This window comes from Stenella coeruleoalba (assembly GCF_951394435.1).
Source record: "Stenella coeruleoalba genome assembly, chromosome: 5".
Classification (NCBI taxonomy): domain Eukaryota; kingdom Metazoa; phylum Chordata; class Mammalia; order Artiodactyla; family Delphinidae; genus Stenella; species Stenella coeruleoalba.
Genome location: NC_137150.1, coordinates 141,322,130 through 141,339,956, shown reverse-complemented (window position 1 = coordinate 141,339,956; position 17,827 = coordinate 141,322,130). Strand labels below are relative to the sequence as shown.

General features: G+C 49.2%; 1 protein-coding gene across 3 annotated transcripts in view; it reads right to left on the bottom strand.

Moving 5' to 3' along the window:
- Positions 1-16,142, bottom strand: part of SLC37A1 (solute carrier family 37 member 1) — a 67,732-nt gene extending 51,590 nt beyond the window's left edge. The window contains exons 1-4 of one of the 3 annotated variants that reach the window (XM_079923448.1): positions 15,390-15,940; positions 15,190-15,291; positions 8,830-9,019; positions 464-545 (exon numbers count right to left, since the gene is read on the bottom strand). In XM_079923448.1, coding sequence (XP_079779574.1) covers positions 464-545; positions 8,830-8,885 — 138 coding nt within the window. In that variant the 5' untranslated portion in view covers positions 8,886-9,019; positions 15,190-15,291; positions 15,390-15,940. Of the gene's footprint in view, positions 1-463; positions 546-8,829; positions 9,020-15,189; positions 15,941-15,969 lie in introns of those variants that run through there. The other 2 variants (XM_079923449.1, XM_079923450.1) reach the window with 2 other exon arrangements.
- Positions 16,143-17,827: the final 1,685 nt, after the last annotated feature.

The following is a 17,827-nucleotide window of genomic DNA, read 5'->3' as shown; positions in this document are numbered from 1 at the left end:
TTAAATGCCTGCTTAATAACTTCCTGCCCACCCATCACTCACACAGGAACTCAGTGTTCTAAGAATAATGGAGAAACACCACCACTGCCAGACTTAGGATCAAAGGCTAATGACCGTAGAAGCAATCTGGGGAACACTTTTAGACTGGATATATTCGGAGGGAAAGTTCACACAAGACAGAATAGATATGTAATTAAGCTTTAGAATTCTGGGACAGTCAACGAATATAACCGAAAGTATACCACCTCTGAAATTATAAATCCCAAAACCATTTTAAAGCTATTAATTTCAGAAAAGAGAAACTAAAAACCAAAGCAGCAAAGTACCTTGCTTCTCAACAATCCATTTTCTCCATTTATCTTACTGCTCTCCCCCAAACTCCCCTTCCCCCCAACCGGCTCACTAGTTCCTTACAGAGATTACAGGCAGGAAATGACATCGGGTGCTGTTAATGATTTCTTACCTTAACTATGCTGATAGGCTTTCGAGATAAGTGAAAACTTGCATACAGCAAAAATGTCAAAATAAAAATGAAGGCTCTGTACCTGAAACACAAAACAGTGGCAGGGATGACATAAAATAAGATAAGATGCCGTACGATCCAGCAACCCCACTCCTGGGCGTACACCCAGACAAAACCGTAATTCGAAAAGATACATGCACCTTCTGTTTGTTCACAGCAGCACTAGTTACAATAGCCAAGACGTGGAAACAGCCTCAACGCCCATCGACAGGTGAATGGATAAACGAGATGTGGTGCGTATATGCAATGGAGTATTACCCATCCCTAAGACAGAATGTAACAATGCCGTTTGCAGCAACATGGATGGGCCTAGAGATGATCATACGAAGTGAAGTGAGTCAGAAGGCGAAAGACAAATACCATATGCTATCGCTTATGTGTGGAATCTAAAATATGACACAAGTGAACCTATCTGCAAAACAGAAACAGACTCACAGACATAGAGAACAGACTTGTGGTTGCCGAGGGGGAGGGAAGCGGACGGGAGGGCTGGACTGGGAGTTTGGGATCAGTAGATGCAAACTACTACATAGAGAATGGATAGACAACAAGGTCCTACTGTAGGGCACAGGCAACTATAGTCAATATCCTGGGATAATCCATGATGGAAAAGAATATGAAAATGAACATATACATGTATAACGAACACATACATGTATCACTTTGCCGTACGGCAGAAATTAAACACAACCTTGTAAACCAACCATACTTCAATTAAAAAAAAAAAGGTGCATTAAGAATCCATTGCAATGGGATTCTTAAATCTCCTTATGCTGTATTTTTTTTACTTAGTCCTACATCAAAGATCAATCCTGTTTATAACACCCCTACAATATTTTAAAAATGTGCCACTTTTACTTTGTTAATTGAAACTATTTAAACCATCATGAGAAAAACTAACCAAAGAGAAACCTGGGACACAGATGTACACATGGGTTTACAAAGCAGACAAAAAGGAATGATGATTTAGTGCGTAACGGAATCAACTGCAAGCGACTTATAAGCCCGCTACCCTGGGCATTTAAGATCGTATTTATTTTTTACTTTTTAGAAGGACACAGCAAGGCGGAAATATAACTATTTCACCGGCCTCAGTGAGAACAACTCAGTGACGCTGACAAGCTATGAATAAGGCCAACGGCATAAAAACTAGTGGCCCAAAGCCCTGCTGCTGCGCTTGGTTTATGAGAAAAGCAGTTCGAGAGGAAGTGCTGAGGTGTATGGAGACTACAGACAAGAAGATACTTTAGCAAGAAGTCTAAATGTGGTTCTAAATGTTTGAACCACCCTATAGAAAAGCGGCCCTTCGGGGAAGACAACGGGTCAGGAGGATAAAGTCCTTGGGGCCCCTAACCCTGAAGAACCCGTCCTGTTCTGGTCTGCAAAGGCCAATCACCTTCCAACTGCGTGCGGGCTTAAACCCGTAATGACCCAAGGCGGAGGCAGGGGCGACAGAACAGACAGGGGCCGCAGGGGGGGCCACGGCCCCCGGGGAGGCGGCTCATTCAAGGCCCTCGATGAGGAGAGGACCTTCCTCCTGTCTCCCACCCACGTTTCCAATGTTGTGATTTACTTCTCAAGGGTAGCTTTCTGGACTAACTAACACGAAGACTCCTGAGGGTGTCTGGCTCCCTGGCCACCAGAAAAGGCAGGAGTCAAATAAATATTGCCAGCGTTTTAACAAAAGGTCATATTTCAGGTGGGAGAAAAGGGCTTGGTAGTACCGTGGGACTCAAACCGTCAACCTCCGGAACACTGCGCTTAGCGAGGGCACAGCACGCCCACTTCATCAAGGAAACACTGACTGATGGTTTTCCTGGGACTTTTCTCTTCCAGCCCCTGCCAGTGAGCAGGTAGGAAAAAAGTGAAACTAAAACCCAGTGAGTGTGTCGTCTATCGCAAAGAACACAGACTATGCAAGTACAGTGGACCTGTGACAAAAGTCTAGGCTTTTGTCCTTGTGTTTCTGAAAGTCATCCGTTTTGGTAGGGGGTGGAGGTCTCTCAACTCCTTGCTGGAAGCTCTCCGTATCCCACCCCCTGCTCCTCTGCACCAGCTTATGAAGGTTCTAGGCCACTGGAACTTTCAACACCCGAATTTCCAGCCCATAGCTAGACCCATTGGTTGCTTGATGCCCACTTGCTAGGGCTAGTGTGGACTGTGGGGGACCCCGATCGGCCCCCATCTGGGTACAGAGCTCCCTTTTCCCATCTCCACAAGGAGTAAGAAAATACTCAGTCTGAGTTACCTCCAGCCCCTCCCAAATCAGAGTCTGAGAGGATTTGGAGCCCTCAAGGATGCTACACACAACCAGCTTACAGGTGTGCCATTGGCCAGGAGACTCTGAATTTCATCATCACCCAGCTCACAAGGATTTGGAAAGAGCAGGTCTACTTAAATGGGCCTTGGGGGGCTTCCCTGGTGGCGCAGTGGTTAAGAATCCACCTGCCAATGCAGTGACACGGGTTCAAGCCCTGGTCCGGGAAGATCCCACACATCGCGGAGCAACTGAGCCCGTGCACCACAACTACTGAGCCTGTGCTCTAGAGCCCGTGAGCCACAACTACTGAGCCCGCAAGCCACAACTACTGAGCCGTCGTGCCACAACTACTGAAGCCCGCGTGCCTAGAGCCCGTGCTCCACAACAAGAGAAGCCACCGCAATGAGAAGCCCGCGCACCACAACGAAGAGTAGCCCCCACTTGCCGCCAACTAGAGAAAGCCCGTGCACAGCAACAAAGACCCAAAGCAGCCAAAAATCAAATAAATAAATTTAAAAGGAAAATGGGCCTCAGGTTCATGGGCTCCACTCTCTACCCAGAACATTCCACTTATAAATATTCTAGTTTTATTAAGTGCATTTAATATATTTATTAAATAGAATAAATAAACCCCGAAATAACGAGCTCGTCCATATGCCTCGATCAGGTCTGAAGACCCCTGGGGCCCTAACACACCTGCATTCGTTCCTAGGCTGTCAAGCTGTCCAGGTTATTGGAACCCAGCAGCCATTCCCGGGCCCTCGCCTTCTTGTCTAGCGGGCGGTCTTGCATGGGATGCTCACCTGCCCAGAGCCTGCAGGGGTGGAAGTGGTTCCCATGACCGCCCCGTGCTGGGGGATGCCACACGCTGGAGCACAACCGTGAAAGCCCCGAGAACACCGAGGGCTACAGAGTGGAGAACCTGCCTCCAGACATTTTCAGTTCAGTTTTGGGTGGAGGTGAAACACCTTGATGAATCAGGTCCTTTGGGAAGAGCACTGGCCTGCCAGTTAGCAGGGTTCTCGGAGGGAACCTGCTCTGCAGAATCAGGGCAAAGGGTCAACCTACCCTGCAAACCGGGAGTTTCCTAGACACACACAGAATGTATGTCGCCTAAAGAGGAACCCGATCTTTCATTTCGCCAGGATCAGGCCAACTCTACTCCCTCTGTTTTCAACTCCTTCCTCATCTTATTACGTAGGATTGGAGGAGGGGGAAGACCCAGCAGCTAGAGGCTGAGCTTTCCACTTCTGGAAGGCCTAAACACAGCCCCACTCGTCACTTTTAAACCACTGTGGGGCTGGTGCCTTCCTAGCGGCCATGGCAATACCCCCGTCCGGGCGAGCGAGCAGACTTTTTACTTCTGCAGGGTTATCCTGGGTTATGGGGATTAAACAATCCTCCAGAAGCCCTTTCTCATTTTGTAATTCTATCCTCGTCCACCCTCTTCCTTTATCACTTGTGAAGCAAGGACTTTGGATGATATTTGTTTCCTTTTATCCATCTTGCAGTGGGTTGAATATTGTCCCCCCAAAAATTGATGTCCACCATAAATTTTAGAATGTGGCCTCATTTGGAAATCGGGTCTTGCAGAGGTAATTAGTTACGTTGAGGTCATACTTAACTCACGTTCGACCTAAAATCCACTAAGGTCCTAAATCCAGCTCCGTGTCCTTATAAAAGGCCAGGGGGAGACACAGAGACAGACAGGGAGGAAGGCCACGTGGTGATGCAGGTAGAGCTGGACAAGGAAAACTAGGACCGCCAGCAGCCGCCAGAAACGGGAAGAGGCAAGGAAGCGTGCTTCCCTTGAGCCTTCCATGGGAGTACGGCCCTACCGACACCTTGATCTCAGACGTCTGCCTTCCAGAACCACGAGAAAATTAATTCCTGTTCTTTTTTTTTTTTTTTGCGGTACGCAGCCTCTCACTGTTGTGGCCTCTCCCGCTGCGGAGCACAGGCTCCGGATGCGCAGGCTCAGCGGCCATGGCTCACGGGCCCAGCCGCTCCGCGGCATGTGGGATCCTCCCGGACCGGGGCACGAACCCGCGTCCCCTGCATCGGCAGGCGGACTCCCCACCGCTGCGCCACCAGGGAAGCCCCAATTTCTGTTCTTTTAAGCCACCCAGTTTGTGGACTTGTTATAGCAGAGCCAGGATGCGAATATAATCCGATGCTTCAATTTCTGCTTTGTGTTACATTTAGGCTTATGAATATTAAGCAAATACAATTAAAAATGAATTATTTAAACCTTTACTTCATCAGTGTTCCACTTACCTTCTGTAACAATAGATAGCATTCTCTGTATGCACCAATACTACAAGAATAGTGTTTGGGTTAACCCCAAGTTTCTAGCAAAAAAAGCCTATCTCAGCGAGGCACCTTCAAAGCTTCCTCAGCGATGTTCTAGAATGCTGCAGGCATTCCCAGACAATTCAGAGACTCGAGGGAGAATATTCTTTCCTTACCTGAGTGTTATTTATCTCGGTCATATGCAAATAAGTAAAAAGTTCTTTAGACGAGTCACTGAACAGTATCGTTTGGCACAGAAATTAGTAAGAAGACATCCCTCATTTAGGAACAAGGAAACGAGGCATACCTTGTCTCTCCAGAGCACCCTCAAGGAGGGCCACCACGTCAGTGACGTTATCACTGACCGCCTGGTTTAGGGGCTTTCTGCGTGGTCGCCCCTCAGAGGAGCTACAGTTTTTCCCTCTAGTAGTCAATAAGGAGTTTGTGGGTACATACTTTGAGGTTACCTAGATATCCTGTTCCTCCAACCTTCCCCCCGTCGTGTGTGTCCATCGATGATCCTTGCCTAAGCCAAGCAGCCCTGATGGTTTCAGGGGGCGACGCTCCAGCGTGGACGCTCCTGCCCTACTTAGCGGCTGGCGTTGTACTGCAGGAAGGAGCTTTCCTTCCTCCCATTTATGCGTTATTTAGTTAGAGCAGAATGGACTCACTGGATGCTTGTTTTATTCAATGGGCTATAATCCATTACTGGTATCGTTTATTTCAAATCTCATCCCAGATTGGGCCAGTGAGCGCCCCTTCATTTTTAAGCACTTCCTTATTTCTTGGCACAAGATATTCCAGGCTCATCTCACTTTCTCTGCCCAGGGCTGACCCAGCCTCCAAGGATGCCTGACTGGCTCCTTCGGTGGAAAACGTTACAGAGAAACTGAGATGCAGCTCCGGGTGTGCTCACTGCTGCCGGGTGTTACTGTTCCCAGGGCCCCTCAGCGGGCAGAGAGAGGGCATTTTACATACACACACACACGACACCCCCCCATACATACACACCACACACACACACCTACTACATACACACACACCACACACACACACATTTCTCCCCCTACTTCCTCTCCAGTTCTTCTTGATATCTTTAATTCCAACCCAACACCACGTGGTTCATTCTGTCCCTCCTCCCCCCGCCACCAATATTCGTAACTCCTTCACCATCAGCGAGAAGCTGTCTCTCTTCTGTTATTCCTGACAAAGATGCATAATCTGAACCTAACCATGAAGAAATGCCAGACACACACACAACAAGGGACGGTCCATAAGATAAGTGGCTTGTATCCTTCCTAAATGGCAAGCTCATGAAAGACAAAGGACAGCCAAGAAACAGCTCCAAATTAAAGTCGACTAAACCCACAGGACAAACAAATGCAAAGTGGGGCCCCAGGCGAGATCCTGGCCCAGGGAAAAGAAATCTGTAAAAGACATTATTGGACATTTGATATAATTTTGAGTGTGGACTGTGGATTAGATAAGAGCATTATAACTGGTAAACTTGCTTGTTTTGATCTTTGTGTGCAGTTATATGAAAATGTCTTGTTCACAGGAAGTACATACTGAAGTATTTAGAAATAAAAGGGCATAATGTCTTTAACTTGCTTTCAAATGGTTCAGGAAAAAATGTATGTGTGTGTATACGTACATCTACACACACACACACACACACACACACACACACACACACACACACACAGAGAGAGAGAGAGAGAGATGAGAGAAAGTAGGGGGAGAAGCAAATGAGGACAAATGTTAAGAATTTGTCTGCCACTTGAACCTGGCCCCCCACGGCTGGACCAGAGGCGATTCACCATTTCCTCTGCCCTAGGTTCACTCAACTCAAGATGGAAAGTCCCAGAAGAGAGAGGCCCGTAGCCCACCTTAGGTCCTCTCCTGCCTCCTGCTGGACCTGGGCTCTGGCGGAAGGTCACAGGGCTGCCATAACGGGATGGAAAATCCTGAGACTCACCTACCTATCACACCTGCACACAAAGGAGGGAAGTCTATTCCCCAAAGGAAATCAAAGTGCTGTGAGGAAGAGGCAACGCATGCTGGGTAGAAAAACAGAAAAAATGTCCTTCGCAGGAATGTTAGAAGAAAAGCTAATTCTCTTCTTTTACAGCTAAGGAAGCTGAGATCTAGAAAGGTTAAATAACCTTTCAAGGTCAAAGAGCAAGTTGGAGGTAGAGATGGAATAGAAATGAAGACAAATACGCTATCTTCTTGCAACTCACAGTGTGGTCTATGGACGCAAAGCACCGCATCACCTGGGAAATGAAGTCACCACCCAGATCTACTGCGTCAGAATCTGCATTTTAACATGTTTCAGGTGATTCCCAGGCACACTAAGTGTGAGAAGCACCTTTCTATCTCTGTAGGTCTCAGCCTTAAAAAAAAAAAAACAGAATTTGTGATTATAAGAGTTCTACAGGAGCTCCTGGTAACATGCTTATTTTCTTCTGTGAGTTTGAAATTGTATCAAAATAAAGTTTCAAAACAAGGGAAAGATAAACACCCGCTAACTAAAAGGGAACCACTTGTGGCTAGATTAGCAGTAGACGGGAGACGAGTGGACAAGCGAACTGCTGTGGCAAGAGCCAGATGTCTGAAGTCACACCTGAGATCCTGTGGGCGCTCCACCCACCAGCCTGGGCCTGAGAAGCTGCAAAAGGCGCGGAGGCCAAGGGTGCGCCGGTGAGACGGAGCTGAAGGGATTCAGAACACGCGGCTGCAGCATCAGCGTTATTTTGAGCAGAAGACGCGTGAGTCCTGAAATCGCTTATCTGCCTAAAAGCAGAGCCTCTGAGAAAGAACTCAGCTGTCATACATCCTCCCCTGGGAGCAGCCAGGAGAGACTGAGTCTTAATGCCAGAAACGGGACGTGTCCACGTCACACCTAAACAGACACTGGCACAACGGTATCCTAGCTCTCAGCTAGTCTCCTAAGGGCACATCTACCTTTCCAAAAAGTTACCTGTTCTCCCAAAAGCGCCCTTCTCTTGCCCCTCTTCCCCTATTACGATGGCATGCAATCCCCAAATTCTAAGGCCCCCTGGAGTCACGTTTTTCTGTGAACTCCCACACATACGTGGTTAAATCTGTCTTTTCTCTTGTGAATCTGTTTTTCTGTCCGTTTAATTCACATGCCCCCAATCATTCAACCTAAGAGGGGAGAGGAACAATTCTTCCTTCCCAACAGAGGTCAGCAGGGGAGAAAACCCACTGAGAGTGTGGGTTAGAGACTAGACAGCCCAGCTCTGCACTCCGCCCTCATCATCCGCCTGCTCCAGGGAGTGTGGGACTCACGAATCTCCTGGGAGAGAGCTTCTCAGAGCACACCAGGTGCTCTCAGAACACAAAGTGATCTGCGTGTAACTTGTTCAGGTTTCATTTTCTCTCTGAAAGTCCTGACCCAGCGAGGCCACTCACTAAGCTCAGAGTTAATATACTTATTTCACCCACAGCCCTTTTATTACCCTGCCAGTAGTCAGTGGTCATTTTTCTGTGCGTGGGGGCCAGGATTATCTTCAGTGGACCAGAAACCACTGAAAACCTCGAAGGTTTTCTGTCTGTCTGTCACTGTCAGAACCAAAGATGGACAGCTCAGCCGTGTTCCTGGTCACCGCTTCCACCACCAATAAACCATTCAACAGTTCTGGGGAGGCTGGTCATCCACGTGCGTTTTATCATGAAACTGGGGGCAGGGGGCACTGGCTGCACGGACGCACCGTGCCCAAGGACTTACCACTGATCCCTGGAGAACGAGACGATGAAGCGAATGCCGGGGGGAAGTGGGGCCATTTACGTCTCACTGACCGTGGAGCTTCGGTCACGAAATAAGGTGCTTCATAAATAGGTTCTTAATCCTGGGAAGCATGCAGGGGTGTCCTGTGGGGTCTCACCTCCCCTCTTCCTTCCAGCAGAGGCTCGGCTCTCTATAAGGAGAAGGAGGGGTGGAAAAGTCAAGTGTTCTGACAATGGCACCGTCGGAGGCCCTGGCAGAAGTAACCGCACGTGGTGTGGCCACCCAGCCCACAGCAGAGCTGCATTTCCCTGCAACAGGGCGCTCCCACCATGAGAGCCACCAGGTAGGGGTAGAGCATCCATCCTCGGGTGGGGTGGGGGGCAGCTTGTTCAAAGGTCACTGAAATGAACTTCACATGATGTGTAAGAAAGAACCACTGATTACAGAAGAGCTAACAGCTATCCTTCTCAAACTCTTCCAAAATACAGCAGAGGGAGGAACACTCCCAAACTCATTCTACGAGGCCACCATCATCCTGATACCAAAACCAGACAAAGATGTCACAAAGAAAGAAAACTACAGGCCAATATCACTGATGAACATAGATGCAAAAATCTTCAACAAAATACTAGCAAACAGAATCCAACAGCACAGTAAAAGGATCATACACCATGATTAAGTGGGGTTCATCCCAGGAATGCAAGGATTCTTCAATGTTACGCAAATCAATCAACGTGATACACTATATTAACAAATTGAAGGAGAAAAACCATATGATCATCTCAATAGATGCAGAGAAAGCTTTTGACAAATTCAACACCCATTTATGATTAAAAACCCTGCAGACAGTAGGCATAGAGGGAAGTTTCCTCAACATAATAAAGGGCATATATGACAAACCCACAGCCAACATCGTCCTCAATGGTGAAAAACTGAAACCATTTCCACTAAGATCAGGAACAAGACAAGGTTGTCCACTCTCACCACTATTATTCAACATAGTTTTGGAAGTTTTAGCCACAGCAATCAGAGAAGAAAAAGAAATAAAAGGAATCCAAATTGGAAAAGAAGAAGTAAAGCTGTCACTGTTTGCAGATGACATGATACTATACATACAGAATCCTAAAGATGCCAGCAGAAAACTACTAGAGCTAATCAATGAATTTGGTAAAGTAGCAGGATACAAAATTAATGCACAGAAATCTCTGGCATTTTTATACACTAATGATGAAAAATCTGAGAGTGAAATTAAGAAAACACTCCCACTTACCATTGCAACAAAAAGAATAAAATATCTAGGAATAAACCTACCTAAGGAGATAAAAGACCTGTATGCAGAAAATTATAAGACACTGATGAAAGAAATTAAAGATGATACAAATAAATGGAGAGATATACCCTGTTCTTGGATTGGAAGAATCAACATTGTGAAAATGACTCTACTACCCAGAATCTGTACTCTACTACAGATTCAATGCAATCCCTATCAAACTACCACTGGTACTTTTCACAGAACTAGAACAAAAATTTCACAATTTGTATGGAAACACAAAAGACCCGGAATAGCCAAAGCAATCTTGAGAACGAAAAACGGAGCTGGAGGAATCAGTCTCCCTGACTTCAGACTATACTACAAAGCTACAGAAATCAAGACAGTATGGTACTGGCACAAAAACAGAAAGATAGATGAATGGAACAGGATAGAAAGTCCAGAGATAAACCCATGCACATATGGTCACCTTATCTTTGATAAAGGAGGGAAGAATATACAGTGGAGAAAAGACAGCCTCTTCAATAAGCGGTGCTGGGAAACTGGACAGGTACATGTAAAAGTATGAAATTAGAACACTCCCTATCATCACACACAAAAATAAACTCAAAATGGATTAAAGACCTAAATGTAAGGCCAGACACTATCAAACCCTTAGAGGAAAACATAGGCAGAATGCTCTATGACATAAATCACAGCAAGATCCTTTTTGACCCACCTCCTAGAGTAATGGAAATAAAACCAAAAATAAACAAGTGGGACATAATGAAACTTCAAAGCTTTTGCACAGCAAAGGAAACCATAAACAAGACTAAAAGACGACCCTCAGAATGGGAGAAAATATTTGCAAATGAAGCAACTGACAAAGGATTAATCTCCAAAATTTATAAGCAGCTCATGCAGCTCAATAACAAAAAAATAAACAACCCAATCCAAAAATGGGCAGAAGACCTAAACAGACATTTCTCCAAAGAAGATATACAGATTGCCAACAAACACATGAAAGAATGCTCAACATCATTTATCATTAGAGAAATGCAAATCAAAACTACAATGAGATATCATCTCACACTGGTCAGAATGGTCATCCTCAAAAAATCTAGAAACAATAAATGCTGGAGAGGGTGTGGAGAAAAGGGAACATTCTTGCACTGCTGGTGGGAATGTGGATTGGTACAGCCACTAATGGAGAACAGTATGGAGCTTCCTTAAAAAACTACAAATAGAACTACCATACGACCCAGCAATCCCACTACTGGGCATATGCCCTGAGAAAACCATAATTCAAAAAGAGTCATGTACCACAATGTTCATTGCAGCTCTGTTTACAATAGCCAGGACATGGAAGCAAACTAAGTGTCCATCAACAAATGAATGGATAAAGAAGATGTGGCACATATATACAATGGAGTATTAGTCAACCATAAAAAGAAACGAAATTGAGTTATTTGCAGTGAGGTGGATGGACCTAGAGTCTGTCATACAGAGTGAAGTAAGTCAGAAAGAGAAAAACAAATACCGTATGCTAACACATATACATGGAATCTAAGGGAAAAAAAAAAAAAGGTCATGAAGTACCTAGGGGTAAGACGGGAATAAAGACACAGACCTACTAGAGAATGGACTTGAGGATACGGGGAGGGGGAAGGGTAAGCTGTGACAAAGTGAGAGAGTGGCATGGACATATATACACTACCAAACGTAAAATAGATAGCTAGTGGGAAGCAGCCGCATAGCACAGGGAGATCAGCTCGCATAGCACAGGGAGATCAGCTCGGTGCTTTGTGACCGCCTGGAGGGGTGGGATAGGGAGGGTGGGAGGGAGGGAGACGCAAGAGGGAGGAGATATGGGGACATATGTATACGTATAACTGATTCACTTTGTTATAAAGCAGAAACTAACACACCATTGTAAAGCAATTATACTCCAATAAAGATGTTAAAAAAATAATAAACAGATGGACAGTGGGAAAAAAAAAAAAGAAAGAACCACTGAATTCCTCTTTATCTGGAAGCCCTCCTGAGATCAACCTGTTCACTCCCAATCACAGTACTCTGCAGAGCTAACATTCATATTCACAGGAGACCCATATGTGCCCAGTGGTCGCACCAGGTGCTCCGTCACCAGGGTGCCAGGGAACTGGCCGTGCTCCATTCCCCCAAGCTGTGTCCCGGGCTACGTCTGAGCCAGTAACAGAGAGGAACATAGGCCTGGACAAGGTGGCAGGTCATGAAGCCCATCATCTGACTGTGTCTTTGCAATGGAGTCTAAATGCACGAATGCCGTGGGAGTGAACTTCAGCTCGTCTGTGCCACCTCGTTTCTCACACCTGTGGTCACCTCAGAGGCCTTGGAAAATGGCCCCATTCTGCAGTCAGGGCTGAAGGCAGAGCCAGACGGGAAGGAAGGCGCAGGGAGGCCTGGTCTCCTGCCCCAAAGTCAACCTCACGACTCATGCCATTCTTCAGTTTTTCTCCTATGTTCGGTGACAAGGAATCTTTGGGACCCATGCATTAAATCACACAGCACGCAGTGCGTGCAGAAGCTTCTCGAAAAGTCACAGGTTATATAACGGTGTCCAAGAAAGCGACTTTTGACTAAACATTCATCTCGAGTTAAAGCTGAAATGTATTCAGTGTCTTTAAACAACTTCCTTGAGAGAACAGATAAGTAATAGCAAGTAGTTCCGATTCAGAAGACCTCAACTCTTCCTCAGCGCCTGTGTCTTCCCGATTAAAAGAGTTTTCCCGTGTTCATTCCCGCTCTCCCTCCAGAGTGAGTTTTCAAAATGCACCTTGCCAAGTTCTCCCACCCTCCCCACTCCCCCCACCTCCTCTCGGTGAGGCACTGAGGCCCCTCTGCTCCAGCCAGGGGACCTACAGCTTTGCTCTGGACAGCCAGCCCGGCCACTCGGCCTGCACCCACACCCCACCGGGGCCCTAACTATGTCACAGCCGCAGCTCTTCATCCCACCAGAGTGCCACCTGCCCCGACAGCTGACCCTGGGCTGGGTAATCCCAGGCACGCCACCGGCTTTCTGCTCCCTCACCTTCCCCAGCTAGAAAATAGGGATGATGGTACCTACTTAGGGTTGTTATAAAGATGCAATGAGTGATCTATGGACAGCCCTCAGCACAGAGCCCGGTGGGGAGGAGATGCTCCGTAAACAGCAGCTGGTGTCGTCTCAGTAGAAATCAGGGAGGAAGGCCTAGCGCTGCAGGCAGCCACCTGGTCCCCATCCCCTGGTTCAGAACCCAGCACAGAGCGAGCGGTCAGGAGATGCGCTGAACCAAGCTCCACAAGTGCTTCGCAATGTTTTTGCTCAAATCTCTATATTTAAAAAAACCATTTTACTAAAATTCTGCTCAGAATGAGTGGACTCCTGTTTGGGCCTAAATATACTTTGAGAAACAATCTTTGAGTGACTCCTTTAGAGTAAAGGATTTGGGCTAAGTTTTATAGCACCTGGAAATGGATGGTCAGAGTCAACTTTCCTCCTCTGTCCAGATGCTGCTTCTCTAGGTACCTACAGCTCATCTGGAAATATTCTATTGCCATCTATTACATCGACTAATCAATGAACCTCAATTCAATTCTGGTAAAACCTGTAGGATGTTAAAAAAAAAAAGAAATCCAGAAGACACTGGAAAAGTCAGGAGGAAAAAAAAAAAATCTTGATTTCCTTTTAAAACCATGGTTCTTACCCCTCTGTAAAATGGGTGAACTCAAGCGCTATAAGTTTTCACTGTAAGTGCAATTAAGATGTGTAAACATAGAGATTTTACACGTAGGACATTAAGAGCTCTATTTAATGAGGCCCCTTCCTCCAAAGCCTGGACGGTGCCCACTGAAAATCATTCCAGCGACAGCCAGTCAAGACCGCCAAGGTCACCAGTGACAAATTCCGTGCTCTCCTGTGAGCCCCACTGCCTTGTCGAGGAAGAGGCCCGGAGGCTGATCTGGGTTGGCTGGACGCTGTGGGGCAAATTCAGGTTGGTCCAGTTTCCCTCAGTGCCCTCCTCCCTCCAACCTGCTTCCTCTGGGCAGGTCTCCTCCAAAGAGAGGGCAGCAGAACTGGAGCAGATCACTTGGTTTAAGCCCCGTTTTTGGCACATAATCCAAGCACATAAAAAAGAAAACTACTTTAAAAAAAAACGGCTCTTAATAGGCACCTTTGGAACTCACCACTCCAGTAGGGAAAAGTGTCAGAATACCCAGTTTCATCCTACTGTTAAAGATAGCAACTTCAGAAACACCCCATTAGAGCATCTCTCTTACAATCTAAAATATACATTTTTATACCCATGTTCCGGAAGTGCCCAACCTACTCTATAAACTACATAACTATAAAATGGGATGACCTGAGGGCAATACACATTCTGGAGCCCAACCCTCAGCACACTACCTGGGGAACAGTTCGTACTCGCTGGAGACGAAAATGAGTCTCAAAAGCAATGATGCGCGTAACACTGAAAGGGTCTTCCCACAACTGAAGCACTGTGGTCAGTAATCAAAGCAGCCCCAGGCGCATGTTAAAGAATCTACTTAAAGGCAAGGTTTTTCAAAGTAGGTCTTATTTTAAGGGAAATGCAGGGGGCGGGGGGAATGCATGTTCCCCAAACAAGTAAGAGAGAGAGAGAGAGAGAGAGAGAGAGAGAAACACAACTTCCTTTTCAGAGAAAACACTTTGTATGGTCTGTGCTTTAAAGGCTGTAAGCAATATTAAAAATTAATGACAATAGCCAGTATTTCTTTCCTGGGCTTAAATACAAAAAGGAATCCTCTACCTGTACCACTTTCTCCCACCAACAAACAGAACCTCAAGGTGGCGGGTACAACACAGAACATGCAAATGCCGTTCCAAAACCACATGGTGAGACACTGGAGGTCTAGAGCCCTGGGTTCTCAAGGTTGACCTTAAAAGACATTAAAGAAGGAGCCATGGGGGGAGGGGGAGATCTAATCTAGTTACCAACTCGAACATCCTCACACAATTCAGATTCACGGGCAGGTGGGCACTTTCCAGACAGAAAGCTCAGGGAGAATAAAGGGAAGGCGGGCTTTGGAATTCCACCCGGAGAAATTCAAACCTGGCGGTGTGCAGAGGGGCCTTCCAGGATCCTGGTCGCAGTCCTAGGTCGCCAGGTCCCCAGGATCAGCAGCGTGGCTGCAGAGGCTGGGAGGGCCGGCGGCTGGGGGGTGTTGGAAAAAAGAGCCTGACGGTTGGGGCCCCGAAGCCGGGTGACTTTCCGGGGCTTTGAGTCCAGTCAAATCCCTCCAGGAGGCTCACCGGCTCCGGGAACCAGCTGCTCAGACGAACAAGCCGAAGGCCCAGGGAGCCGGCGCTCCGAGCCTCCCGCCGGCTTTGGCGTCGGCTCCTCCCCCGCGGCCCGTCCCGGAGGAGGACTGGCGGGCACACCCACGTCCCGCCGCGCCGCCCACCCCGCGCGGGGCTCCCCTCTCGAGCCCCGGGCTGGGCTGTCACCGCGGTCGCCCGGCCGGGGAAAAGGCCCGGAGGACGGCTGGGCTCGCCCCCGCCCGGGGCTCCGCTGGGCGGCTGCTGGCCGGGCACCGGCTCCCCCGGGGTCCGCTCGCCGGGTCCGGGGGCGCCCGGCCGCTCCTCCAGCCCCGCCCCCGCCCGCTGCAAGGGCCGCCCCGGGCCCGGGGCCCGCTGGACGCCTCCGCCCCGGACGAGCACAAAGACGCGCGCCCGGCGCAGGGACCCCCGGCCTCCCCGCCCGTCGCCCGCGCTGGCAGGTGTCGCTCGGCCGCGGCGCCCGAGTCCCGCGGCCCGGCCGGCGCGGGCGGTGGGGAGGGGGTCCCCGCGCCGCCCGCTCCCCACCGGCCCCCTCCCGGTCCCCGCGTCTCACCTGCGCCCCCAGGCCGGCGCCCCGCTGCCCGGCCCGGGCGCCGCCGGCGCTTCCTGCTCGCGACTTCCTGGGGCGGCGCGCGGAGGCCCCGGCGGCCCTTTCACTTTCCTGAGGCAGCGGGGCGCCCGGCCGGGCGGTGGCGGCGGCGGCGGCGGCTCGGCCCCTCCCCCTCATCCCCTCGCCGGTCCTCCTGCGGCCCCGGAGCGCACCCGGAGGCCCAGCCAGCCCCGGGGAGGCCGGGCGGGGACGCCGCCACGAGGAGACCCCGGGCCACCGCCGCTCAGGACTCCTCCCCGCGGTCCCCGCTCCTTGCACCTGCCTGCGGGCGCCCGGGCTTGAGTTCGAAACTGACCAAAGAAGAGCTCCCCAAGGACCCTTTGTCCTCAAGGTAAGTCCTCCCGGACAGCAGCGGAGCCGGGCTTCCCGAGAAAGGACCGGCACGAAAGGGGCCCGCCTTGGTCTCCTGGACATTATTCTTATTACCTCCTCTCAGGGGTCAGACTCATGAGACTAGCCTCGTATTAAGTGAAAATGGGGCCCACAATCGGCTGTGGTGAACCATCTTTGATCACACCTGTGTGTGTGTGTGTGTGTGTGTGTGTGTGTGTGAGACACGCCCCTCACGTGGCTGTGCTGGAGAACCTCACTGGGTCTCAGTCTCCTGAACCAGACGGACCCTCCCCGGTACCATAACAGGCTTCCCACCTCACCCAGGAACAGTGTTCGCGAATCCCACGCTCACTTCTTGCCAAAAAGTGACCGGGCACCGCCCCGCACAAGCCTGATTATTTTCCTGGGGTACCTGCAAAGCACCCGCGGTAGACACATGGCATCTAAATCCAGCCCAGGTGCCCAGCTCCCGGGAAAGCACCTCCCTGGAAGGGCCCAGTGAGGCAGAAAGCATGTTTTGCAGAAGAAATTGCAGGAAGAAGTCTCCCCCTTGTTAAAACAATGCTTAAAGTTAAAACCAATCCAAGCAGGAATAAAGACGCTGACGTAGAGAATGGACTTGACACAGGGAGGGGCAAGGGTAAGCTGGGACCAAGTGAGAGAGTGGCATGGATATATACACTACCAAATGTAAAATAGATGGCTAGTGGGAAGCAGCCGCATAGCACAGGGAGATCAGCTCGGTGCTTTGTGACCACCTGGAGGGGTGGGATGGGGGGGTGGGAGGGAGGGAGACGCAAGAGGGAGGAGATATGGGAACATATGTATATGTATAGCTGATTCACTTTGTTATAAAGCAGAAACTAACACCATTGTAAAGCAGTTATACTCCAATAAAGATGTTAATAAATAAAACCAATCCAAGGCCTGGCAGTAACTGCCCAAAGAGGTCAGAAGGAGAGTGTGCACAGCCTCCTGGCAGGTACCCACCTCCTGCCAGGCCTGCGCTTGGGGACACCCTGCTATCCTTTCCCGTTGGCTAAGTTGGGTGTCGAATGCATCGCTTCTGTAGGCCTTTGAGAAGCGTTCTCAGTGCAGGAAGGAGACTGGCCAGCCTCACTGTAGCCCTGAGGTTCAGCTGCAGGATGGCTGCCGGCCCCTCATCTTGCAAGGGAGGATGATTCCTCCCTCCCCCTGGCGAGGTCTCTTTCCGCAGACCTCCTCTCTCACAGTCCTCCTCCCTCCCTTCCCTAACTCTCCTTTCATGGTGATGCAAGCCTGCCCAGCCTGGCACACCTCTCTTTCCAGATTACCCTGCTCTGCAGCCACCCCAGGCTCTGCTCCGGGCTCCTCCTCTCTCCCTGAGCATCAGCCTCCCTGCCTGCAAGCTCTCCCCTCCCAGATCCACTCCTCCAGCCCTTCACATTGCCCTCCTAAAGCAGATGGGACCCTGGCTTTCCTGATGAGA